We start from the raw sequence: 12,739 nt of genomic DNA on the forward strand, positions 1-12,739 counted from the left end.
TACTGGACCGATCTTTATGAAATTTTACATGAGAGTTCCTGGGTATGATATCCCCAGACTTTTTTTCTCCGTTTTTTCGATAAATACTTTTGATGACGTCATATCCGTCTTTTTGTAAAAGTTGAGGCGGCACTGTCACACCCTCATTTTTCAATCAAATTGATTGACATTTTTGTAAAGCAATCTTCGACGAAGGCCGGACTTCGGTACTGCATTTCAGCTTGGTGGCTTAAACATTAATTAATGACTTTAGTCATTAAAAATCTGAAAATTGTAATTAAAATGGTTTTTACGTTCATCTTATTCTTCATCATTTTCTGGTTCCAAAAACATATAAATATGTTATATTTGGATTAAAAACAAGCTCTGAAAATTAAAAATATAAAAAGTATGATCAAAATTAAATTTCCGAAATCGTTTTAAAAACAATTTCATCTTATTCCTTGTCGGATCCTGATTCCAAAAACATATAGATATGATATGTTTGGATTAAAAACACGCTCAGAAAGTTAAAACGAAGAGAGGTACAGAAAAGCGTGCTACATGCAGCAAAGCGAAACCACTACCGCGCTGAACAGGCTCGTCAGTTTCACTCCGTTTTGCCGTGACAAGCGGCGGACTACGGTCATTGTGAAAAAATGCAGTGCGTACAGTTTCATTCCGTGAGTTCCACAGCTTGACTAAATGTAGTAATTTCGCCTTACGTGACTTGTTTTTTTGGGGTTTTTTACACGAGAAAAGACCATCCCTTCCACATGGACACATACCAAAATTCAACACCCTGACTGCTTGTTGCGGAGTGTCGCTTTTTTCTAACTTATTAATTTCTTTAAAAGCCACATGAACAAAATTCTCACTTTACACAGAGAGCATCCAAGCTGTCAGCTGTTCATTTTAAGTATTTTTCCAAGAAGAGGGGTGGTGCTATCTCCCGTAAAACTCGGTCAAGATCTGAGACGGGGAGCCGTGCTGTTTTCACAAGAAGGAGTGTACCTTTACTAGTTACCCTACATACGTGTGTGATACCACTCATGGCATAACAATATCGTTCACCACAGTTCATGTGAATGAGGTCACGTAAAACTAGGCTGGCAGGGACCTGTTTTTCCACTGCGAAACGATGCCAGAGTCACCGAGACAAACGTCATTATGGAAACACTTTTGCCCTTGATGTTTCCCCTGAGAGAATTTTTAGAACGAACACATCACGCAATACTTTCCAGAGTGACGTTATACTTTGCTTTGACGTCAAAGATTGCGATTGCACGAGGCATTGTAGTATTTTCTAGTACTCCACCTGAGAAGGAGGGAGCTCCCAGTTGTGTAGATGAGCCTTGAAGAGGCCGCAGATGACGACATAGGCAATGACGAGCAGGTTGATGACCGTGAAGATGTTGTTGAAACGTGCAGACTCCCTCACACCCACCGCCAGCAAAGCTAAAACACACGAGTTAGCTGTTAAACACTTTGAACAAGAAGCGTAATCTGACAGCTTACGCCCAGGGATTTCCACCAGAAGTTACATGCGCAGGTATATATACCGAGCAACAAAAGAAACGCGAAAACATTCTGCATTGTTTGATTGAAAAAATCTCGAACAATAATAGAGTTAGGATTATCCCCGAGTACGCAGTACTAGGGTCCAGCAGACTTTAATTGTGTGTGTGTGTGTCTGTCTGTCTGTCTCGACTTAACAGCTTATTGCTGGGAAACTACTGGGCCAGACCTGTTTACCCCCATAAGTGTTTTGGAGTAATGCTCAGCCCCAAAAATAGTAATCCTGGCACAAAAATAGTAATCATCCAGCATTCGTCGCCAATTACAACGCACATGACAACTGTGCCTGCGAAACGCAATCATGCACATATATCCATCATTCACAAACAAAACACATCAGTCAGTTTTTGTAGTCATCATAATTTCAAAGAAGATCACATCAAAAGCACATGCATCACTGATTCTTTTGCTCGTAGTAGGCCTTTTTCAGTGTGTTAAGCGCTTCTCTACTGTACTTGCACTTGCCGAATGAGTGAGGGCGAGACTTCACCACTAGAATAAGGCTCTCCAGCGTCTCATCAGACAGACATGATCTCTGGTCAGTGCTGTGCTTTTTCACCCCATTTTGCCATTGAAAAAAACAATGCCAAACATGTGAATTGATAAAAAAAATAAAAAAAAATTTTTTTTTTTTTTTTTACATTTTTTTTATTTATGAAAATCGTAGTCTTGACACGGATAGCGGAATGGCGTATTTTTTGCAGAAAATCGTAATAAATTACGCCAAAATCGTAAGGGTAAACAGGTCTGCTGGGCGCAGTTCGTTCAAAAGTTGATACACTAACTTGATAATAGGTCCGATTGATCGTGTTAAAACTTCATAATGTTACCTGGGACCTAAATGCGAAATATTTCACCAAAACGACTCTTAACGGGGGGAGTTTTTGCGGACAGCCTGAACTAAAGGGGAGACTTGAGCGGCGAACACGTCACGCAGTGACGAGAAAAGCATGATTTGCAAGCCAGACAACGGGGAAATGGTCTCGGCAAAGAAATTACAATGCAGGGTTTGGTCTCGGTGAAAGAGAGACAGAGAGCACGAGAGAGTCTATATGGTCAAAATGATCCGGGTTCGATTCCCGGCATGGGCGTTCTATTTTTTTTTTTTTTTAATTCTTGTTTACTATTGTTTATTATGAACGTTTTAATGTTTAATTTTACTCTAATAGTTTTTTTTAATTGTGTAAAATAAATAAATTATTTTTTTATTTTTTTTTTTATTTTTTTAATCCAAGTGACCCGGGTTCGATTCCCGGCATGGGCGGTCTATTTTTTTATTTTATTTTTTTATTCTTGTTTACTATTGTTTATTATGAACGTTTTAATGTTTTATTTTACTCTAATAATTTTTTTAATTGTGTAAAATAAATTAAAAAAATTTCTTTAAATCCACGTGCACAAGACAAAAACTTTCATACTGGGGGAGCGAGCCAGTCTGAAGAGTACTCGGGTCCAGCGCCAGCGTTTTTCATCAAACCACAAAAGTTTGATGAACGCATGTTTGACCTAGCTGTTGTGTGATTATTTTGATGCTGCGACTGTTTCAACTCGCGGGACAAGCAGGTTTCACGTGAAACACATAATGCGCCCTCGCAGCACGTGCAAGTGGAGCATGAGAAATCTGATGTGTGAGATGTGTTCACTAATGCATTAACAACCAAAAGAGACTATGGCACGCTTGCTGCCAGTCTCAATTTTGAAACAGCCAGGATGCCAAGATTGACACCACCAAAACGCCAAGTCGACTTAAAGCTGGGGATGATCCAGAAGCGCTGACATTATGTGCTTTAAACGTGCATATGTCAACAGTCTATCACCTTCAGCAATGTTTTGTTGACATTGGAAGCACTGCAGTTATGCGACGCGGTGGAATATTCGCATTACCTCAATAAGACAAGATCGCAAGTTCCTGCCACAACGTCTTCCAGATCGATTCAATACAGCCACCGACACTACCAGGAACATCATTGGGAACCACCAGCGTCCGATCAGTGGCCAGACAGCGCGATGAAGACTGACTGAGCGAGACCTCCAAAACTTCTGGTCAGCTAGAGGACACGTCTTTCCTCGAAGACATGAAGTGGCGCGCTAGCAGTTGGCTCAGAATAACCTAACTGGAACTTGTGGCTATAACCAAAACATTGTGTTACCTGGTATGATGACCCTTTCTGCATCAATCATGTTAATGAGCTCGCGAGAGTGTGGAGAAAAAGGGGTGAGCTTTATGATGATGGCTGCATCATTGAACACAATGCCCAGGGTTGACTAAACGAGATGGTATGGGGTATACTTTGCCTCAACCAAATTTTCGGACCGTGCTTTTCCACAATCTTGGCCCTGGTCTGGAAAATGTTATCAACTAATGCATCCACTTCACGAGGCGCCGATATCAGACAGTCATCAAAGCCAGCGGGGGTCATATGCATAATGACCTTCTGGCGGGTTTGGGGTTGCCCAGGACAACAAAGGACGCTCCCATACCGAAGTAGAGTGTTATAAGAACATCTCACCTTCATTTCGATTCGTTTCAATGTCAGGTGTTTCAGCTATGCAATTTTCAAATGTAAAGTAAACTTATTTCTAAAGATAATTCGCGTTTCTTTTGTTGCTCAGTATATACAAATTATATAGAACTGTCTTGTTATGTTCGTCGTCACCATTGTCCCCGAAGTGGAATGTAGGCCTATTGAGGAGATTATTGATATAATCGTAGCCTACTAAGTACGCGCACCTAAGCAAAGTGGGACAGCATAAACTTCTTGAAAAAATATTTTCTTCCCTTTCCCTCTGCTTTTATCATTATGCCAACGTAGTTTGCACAGAAGATTCAAGTTAGTTTTCGTTTTGAACTGTCTGGTTGGTGTACACATGTAAATAGGCCCAGTGAAATTGAACACTTTATCTGTACATATTTATTATGATATAATATGCGTGTGGAAGGAGTGTGAAGTTTGGATGCATACACCACAACAAAATCCTGTGCTTTGCATTTGGTAAATAAACTGTTTGACTTTGACTTGACTTGTTTAAAATCATGAGTACCGACTGGGTTCAAATGAGTCGGAAATTGGATCTCGTCTTGATTTCTGTTCCTGTTATCTCTTCTTTATCTGCATTAACTGTCTTCTTATTCATTTTTTCTCTGCGTTACGTCTACAATTAGTTGAGCGAAGTAGACCTTGCGAAGTCTGCTTCACGAAGTTCGATGCACAAAGCTTTGGCACTGAATTTTCAGTAAAAAGAAGTCTTCGAGCTTCGCGGAGTCAACTTCGGGCACACTTAAGGAAGGCCTTTATCCCTGCCCGTCCAATCGAGAAACAAAATTAGCCCAGACGCACCAGTCATGAGCAAAGTGATACCAAAGGAGAAGAAGTCGAGATAGGCGGAAAAGCCATAGACGTGTATGGGCACGTATTCCCTGAAGAAGTCCTTGATGGAGTCGTCAATGAGAGAGTTGAAGTACATGCTCCACGCCCGTGCAGAACTGGCCGTCCCTATAAGGAAAAGAACGGACAAGACATTGAGACAAGACAAGTTGGTTGCTGTTTCTTGTCTCGAACCCAGGGTTCATACGGGACAGATTCAGCATCCGGTTGCCAAAAAAAACCCACTATTTACGCATCAAGCCATTTTAAACTCAAGCTTTGTAGCAACGTTCAACAATGATGTGACGTTTGACACCATGCCGGGAAACTTTTCATCCTTCTAAAATAAAATTCAGTCGGTCAGTTTGTCAGACAGTCTCCTCTCAGAGCCTCCATCGTACCTCTTCCTTTTTTTTTTTTCATTTGTCGGTTTATTCGTTCGTTGTTCTATTGGTGTGTGTGTGCCAGTGTGTGTGTGTGTGTGTGTGTGTGTGCGTGCGTGCGTGCGAGTGGGTGTGTGTATGTGTATGCGTGTGAGTGCGTACGTGTGACGGTGTGTGCGTGTCTGTTAGTCGATTGGGTGGTCGGGAGTATATCGCTTTTTTGTTATATTTAGTCAAGTTTTGACTAAATATTTTAACATCGAGGGGGAATCGAAACGAGGGTCGTGGTGTATGTGTGTGTGTGTGTGTGTGTGTGTCTGTCTGTCTGTCTGTCTGTGTGTGTGTGTGTGTGTGTGTGTGTGTGTAGAGCGATTCAGACTAAACTACTGGACCGATCTTTATGAAATTTGACATGAGAGTTCCTGGGTATGAAATCCCCGAACGTTTTTTTCATTTTTTTGATAAATGTCTTTGATGACGTCATATCCGGCTTTTCGTGAAAGTTGAGGCGGCACTGTCACGCCCTCATTTTTCAACCAAATTGGTTCAAATTTTGGTCAAGTAATCTTCGACGAAGCCCGGGGTTCGGTATTGCATTTCAGCTTGGTGGCTTAAAAATTAATTAATGACTTTGGTCATTAAAAATCGGAAAATTGTAAAAAAATAAAAAAAATTATAAAACGATCCAAATTTACGTTTATCTTATTCTCCATCATTTGTTGATTCCAAAAACATATAAATATGTTATATTCGGATTAAAAACAAGCTCTGAAAATTAAATATATAAAAATTATTATTAAAATTAAATTGTCGAAATCAATTTAAAAACACTTTCATCTTATTCCTTGTCGGTTCCTGATTCCAAAAACATATAGATATGATATGTTTGGATTAAAAACACGCTCAGAAAGTTAAAACAAAGAGAGGTACAGAAAAGCGTGCTATCCTTCTTAGCGCAACTACTACCCCGCTCTTCTTGTCAATTTCACTGCCTTTGCCATGAGCGGTGGACTGACGATGCTACGAGTATACGGTCTTGCTGAAAAATGGCATTGCGTTCAGTTTCATTCTGTGAGTTCGACAGCTACTTGACTAAATATTGTATTTTCGCCTTACGCGACTTGTTTGTCTTGAGTTTTTGTCCAGAATGACACTGGTGTCAAAACTGACCAATAATGTATTCCAGCAGAAGGTTCCAGCCGATGACAAAGGCCATGAACTCGCCCACTGTCACGTAGCTGTACACGTAGGCTGACCCGGCACGTGGCACCCGTGATGCAAACTCCGCGTAGCACATAGCTGCAGACATATAACAACAGCATAACGTAACCAGAACGCTGAAGCGTGATTAACAGATCAGTCAAGCACGTAAGGCAGACCCAATAACGGCGAAACGATGACAGTCGTGCACTAACAAAAACGTCTGATTCGCTCTCACCTTCCCAAAACACACACACACACACACACACACACACACACACACACACACACACACACACACACACACACACACACCTAGGGAGACAAACCTTGCTCTCCGCCCTCGTTAAACCTTTCAGTCATTATACTTGACCGAATGCAAAATTGAACATCCTTTTTGTAACCAGTTTTGGACAGAGTGTGAGATACTACATAACTCTACTACCAAAAGTAACCCACATGGTAAACACAAGTGTTCAGCTCAGAGTGTAATAATATTACTGCCAGGGTTTGATTTGTCTGTAATTGACATGTAACGATAGTCCCCCAATGTTCAAATCTAATGTACTACACAAAAACTACAAAATTAACAGATCTGTGATCTGTTACATATTCTTTATTGAAGGTTCCTCTCACAAACAAGCAAGAAAGATAAATTATGTTGTGTCAAATGAAGGGGAAATATTGCTTCAAACTGGGTTAGTGTTGTCGTTCCCTTTTTTTGACGCCATTTTTGACGAACACTTCCTCTTTAATCCCGTTTTTCCCCGTATTACCAAACACTGATCGGACTGTCCTTGCTTGTGCTGTTTCTTCAGCTTTTCATACACACATATACATAATTTTCAAAAGTTATCGTAATGCAAGTTGATAGATAATCGCTCCGAAAAAGAGCCACCCACAGTTGTCACCAATAGCTAAGAATGACACATGTAATAAACTCGGTACCAGCGACAGCAGAGGCCAGTCCAGCCACGAGGAAAGACAGCAGGACAGCGGGCCCGGCAGTGTTCCTCGCCACCTCCCCCACCACGATGTAGATCCCGTTACATATACAGCTGCCCACACCTGCACGGCAGAAGGTCAAGGAAAAGAATACCAAATGTGGGTCAAGGTGAAACAGTTGACTGTTCGAGATGGCCTTAAAGGTGGTCGTCTACATTTTTGCTTTTTATATTTAGTCAAGTTTTGACTAAATATTTTAACGTAGAGGGGGGAATCGAGACGAGGGTCGTGGTGTATGTGTGTGTGTGTGTGTGTGTGTGTGTGTGTGTGTCTGTCTGTCTGTGTGTGTGTGTAGAGCGATTCAGACTAAACTACTGGACCGATCTTTATGAAATTTGACATGAGAGTTCCTGGGTATGAAATCCCCATACGTTTTTTTCATTTTTTCGATAAATGTCTTTGATGACGTCATATCCGGCGTTTCGTGAAAGTTGAGGCGGCACTGTCACGCTCTCATTTTTCAACCAAATTGGTTGAAATTTTGGTCAAGTAATCTTCGACGAAGGCCGGGGTTTGGTATTGCATTTCAGCTTGGTGGCTTAAAAACTAATGAGTGAGTTTGGTCATTAAAAATCTGAAAATTGTAAAAAAAAATTATTTTTTTTATAAAACGATCCAAATTTACGTTTATCTTATTTTCCATCATTTGCTGATTCCAAAAATATATAAATATGTTATATTTGGATTAAAAACAAGCTCTGAAAATTAAAAATATAAAAATTATTATCAAAATTAAATTGTCCAAATCAATTTAAAAACACCTTCATCTTATTCCTTGTCGGTTCCTGATTCCAAAAACATATAGATATGATATGTTTGGATTAAAAACACGCTCAGAAAGTTAAAACAAAGAGAGGTACAGAAAAGCGTGCTATCCTTCTTAGCGCAACTACTACCCCGCTCTTCTTGTCAATTTCACTGCCTTTGCCATGAGCGGTGGACTGACGATGCTACGAGTATACGGTCTTGCTGCGTTGCATTGCGTTCAGTTTCATTCTGTGAGTTCGACAGCTACTTGACTAAATGTTGTATTTTCGCCTTACGCGACTTGTTTATATTTAGTCAAGTTTTGACTAAATATTTTAACGTAGAGGGGGGAATCGAGACGAGGGTCGTGGTGTATGTGTGTGTGTCTGTCTGTCTGTGTGTGTGTGTAGAGCGATTCAGACTAAACTACTGGACCGATCTTTATGAAATTTGACATGAGAGTTCCTGGGTATGAAATCCCCAGACGTTGTTTTCATTTTTTTGATAAATGTCTTTGATGACGTCATATCCGGCTTTTCGTGAAAGTTGAGGCGGCACTGTCACGCCCTCATTTTTCAACCAAATTGGTTGAAATTTTGGTCAAGTAATCTTCGACGAAGCCCGGGGTTCGGTATTGCATTTCAGCTTGGTGGCTTAAAAATTAATTAATGACTTTGGTCATTAAAAATCTGAAAATTGTAAAATAAAATAAAAATGTATAAAACGATCCAAATTTACGTTTATCTTATTCTCCATCATTTGCTGATTCCAAAAACATATAAATATGTTATATTCGGATTAAAAACAAGCTCTGAAAATTAAATATATAAAAATTATTATCAAAATTAAATTGTCCAAATCAATTTAAAAACACTTTCATCTTATTCCTTGTCGGTTCCTGATTCCAAAAACATATAGATATGATATGTTTGGATTAAAAACACGCTCAGAAAGTTAAAACAAAGAGAGGTACAGAAAAGCGTGCTATCCTTCTTAGCGCAACTACTACCCCGCTCTTCTTGTCAATTTCACTGCCTTTGCCATGAGCGGTGGACTGACGATGCTACGAGTATACGGTCTTGCTGAAAAATGGCATTGCGTTCACTTTCATTCAGTGAGTTCGACAGTTACTTGACTAAATATTGTATTTTCGCCTTACGCGACTTGTTTTTTTCAATAATCTTATGGTTAGATTTCGCTAAAAAGTTTTGTCATCATTTTCACGAGTTTTCATTCACAAGCACCTGGGAAATAAATCTCATGTTCCCCGGGGAATAAATCCCCGGTTACCATAGTTGCAGGAAGCCCTATTACATGGATAATCAAAAGCAAACCCAATAGAAACGCTCGAGGATTCTTCGGCTCTTTTCATTGGCGTTTCCCCAGACCTAAACAGACGACACTGCTTCGCCAAGTTCCAAATACGAACTGGCAAACTGGCAAATGTAAACAAAAAACAAAACTACCTCATCAAAGGTCATACATTTATGCTTTATCGCAAACAAATGAAACCTATCGATATGTTTTATCTTCTCACAAAGTCATGGAGTGCGTGTATCTCTGTTTGGAGAAACACGAACGTAAGTTTAAGTCAAACCAATTGACCCCTGACACACACATTTTGACCCGTGCACAAGACGTTGTATCGATAAACTAAGCGCAAATAAAAAATTAATAATAAAAAAGCAAAGAACATAGCAACAAGAAATGAAGACATCTGACAAAGCCGAGCAAGCAGAATGACAAGTCTAATGAAAAACAGAGAGGCAATGAGAAACAAGATCGCGATTATCTTTCCTTCGCGGCACGACGCAAATCGTTTGTGTCCTTTGACCCAATTCGTGCAGTGCTGCACGATGCAAATCTTCTGTGACCTTTGACTCAGCGTAGCTTCAATATTCGATTACTAATATTTACCACTGAAAACCGAGGGGTGGAATACCGAGAGGGGCAGGGTGGTAGGGCGATGGTGAAATGTAATGAAGAGACACGTGTAGCAATAAGAGAAAACCGATTCTGCAATAACACAAACAAGAACAAAAAACCCAACACTGACCTATATGAATATTTAATCAATAATATGATCGTCTGCGTTGCAGGTGTGCAAGTGAAGGGTTGGGGGGGGGGGGTAACTTGATCATTAATTTGTGTGTGTCAGTGTTTGTGTTCATGGACTGATTGTGAGGGAGGGGGAGGGTGGGGTGGGGTGTGTTTCAGGTTTTGGTGTGGGTATGAAACGAGCAAAACAATACCCACACCACAAAAAACACACGCCGTCGCATCATTTTGTCCGCACAATATTATATGCACCAACAACCGGAAAGAAAGGTGACAATGGAAAAAGACTCATCTTTGCTTCCTGCGATTCCTTGCCCCCGACTCGAACGTCGCACGATAATCCACATAACAGATCTGTTGTGAGATGGTCAACGCTGACTGTGCAAGCAAATCACCTCGTTTGAAATACGACAATCCCATCGCTCGAATGCAACATGTGGGCACTATCGTCTCAAAGGCGCTTGCTGTTGGTTTCACACACCACTCTGTAGTCGGAACCTACAGAACTTCGCATCCTCAAACCTGACATACTTGTCTCAACATTATAAACTCAAATCACACACAGTAAGTTGCTTTCGCACGCCAGCTTTGAACAACGTGCTGGGGCCCCGAACATGCATTATAATAACAGAACTCGCGTTTCAAACCATGGCTCCCTGTGTTGATTTTTCACTTAATGTTGAACCACCAAAATGATGACAAAAACGATGTTTGATGGTTTATTGCCAGACCAGCTTTTTTGTCGGTCCTCGGGGGGCATATCGACTTTTGTTTCATATTTATTGACCGCGGCCTTCGGCCTTGGTCAATAAATATGAAACAAAAGACGATATGCTCCCCCTCGGACCGACAAAAAAGCTGGTCTGTCAACAACCCATCAAACATCTTATAATGTCAGATGATGAATGAACCATGGGGAAAATAGTTTTAAAAAAATATATATATGTAACAAAAATTTTATTTTTGAGTAGCGTGACTCACGCTTCCAATATTTTGTTTTCTGTTTGCGGAGAACATGTGCTTTGCCTAAAAATACTGACCAATCACATTCATATCACTATGCTTATTGCCACGCCCAAACAAGTGCAGCAACAGTTTGACACTGGAGCGCTGTCCACGCTTTTTTTTAAACGCACGAAATGCACGGGATTTGAGAGGAGTTTTGCGCTTGGCATTTTCCAAATAAGGATATCCGACTATGAGTACTACGCTGGAATACTACAATGAATTTTCAAACGGAGAGAAAGGGGGAATGTACGTTCTGGCTCACCGATTCCGACAGACCCTAAATATTAACGCAAAATAGGCTTCTGGACTAAACTTTTACTAAAATGAAACATGCGACAAAATCAGAAAAATACTGCATAAATCCATACAAAAAAAATATAGTAAAGTAAGGTTGTTTTGAACCAATGCCGGGTCTGTCGGAATCAGTAACCCAGAACGTACATTCTCCCTTTCTCTTATACAACATTCTTAAGCTCAATACGCTCTCTCATTTACAAACTTTACTTCATATGTTCTTTCACTGTTAGAATTATATCTGATACATGCAATGTGACTGTCTAAACGAATAGTTAACTCTTTACAAGTGATTCTATTTTTACTTTTTCTTCCCGTCCTATTTGAATCCCCTTTTTTAAAAACTGCTTTTTCAGATCTTCTATATCGATTGGCTTGTTATATTCAGCTCGTGTTTTTGTTTGAATACTTGCTTTCTTACTTTTGTAGTCATCAAAGTCTGTTTGTATCTGTTTGAATTCTTCGTCAGAAACTTTTGAATCTTCAAGTGCTTTACTGATAGACAGTTTTAGGCTAGACAATTTTGATGATGCAAGAGTGGAAATGGATTCGTGTTTTTCAAGCTTTTTCACAATTTTTTTCATTATAGCTGATGCTATAAATGATAAACCACCAACTGCTGCTGCGACACCACCTAGGATTAGAGAAACTGGAGTCCCTACTCCGGTAGCTAACAGAATTGTTCCCGTTACACCTGCAGCTGATGCAAGGATAGTAGAACCAGTGCTGGCATTAGAAAGGCTGTTGTAAGTTGTTGAGTACTTACGTCTAGCGCGAGAATATTTTTCTAATTCATCTTCTAGTTGTTTTTGTATATTACTAATGTGTGCCAGTCTGAATTGTTGACTTTCTGCTGCACTTTCATCAATATTAGGATAAAGCTTCACACTGCTAGTCATCTTTTTAATGCAAAATATAAAATATTTATCTTAATTCTCACTGGCCAGTGTTTCTGCTAAGCTTTGAAGCTGTTCATTGCTTAACACCTTATCTGTATAGTAGAAAGCAATCAAATCAAGATAAGTAAGATTAATACTTCTTATTTCTGTTAAATTATTTATATCTGCGTTAACAACAACATTTTGGTTTGACGTCTGTTTTTTTATTGTGTTAGAATCCTTT

At 39.9% G+C, this 12,739-nt stretch overlaps 1 protein-coding gene across 1 annotated transcript in view; it reads right to left on the minus strand.

The window, feature by feature from the left end:
* LOC138978318 (high affinity cationic amino acid transporter 1-like) overlaps positions 1-12,739 on the minus strand; it is a 44,537-nt gene that overhangs the window by 10,165 nt on the left and 21,633 nt on the right. Inside the window, exons 3-6 of the mRNA XM_070351022.1 lie at positions 7,454-7,573; positions 6,476-6,604; positions 4,896-5,051; positions 1,298-1,437 (exon numbers count right to left, since the gene is read on the minus strand). Coding sequence (XP_070207123.1) covers positions 1,298-1,437; positions 4,896-5,051; positions 6,476-6,604; positions 7,454-7,573 — 545 coding nt within the window. The remainder of the gene's footprint in view (positions 1-1,297; positions 1,438-4,895; positions 5,052-6,475; positions 6,605-7,453; positions 7,574-12,739) is intronic.

Source organism: Littorina saxatilis, linkage group LG10 (assembly GCF_037325665.1).
Source record: "Littorina saxatilis isolate snail1 linkage group LG10, US_GU_Lsax_2.0, whole genome shotgun sequence".
NCBI classification, from domain to species: domain Eukaryota; kingdom Metazoa; phylum Mollusca; class Gastropoda; order Littorinimorpha; family Littorinidae; genus Littorina; species Littorina saxatilis.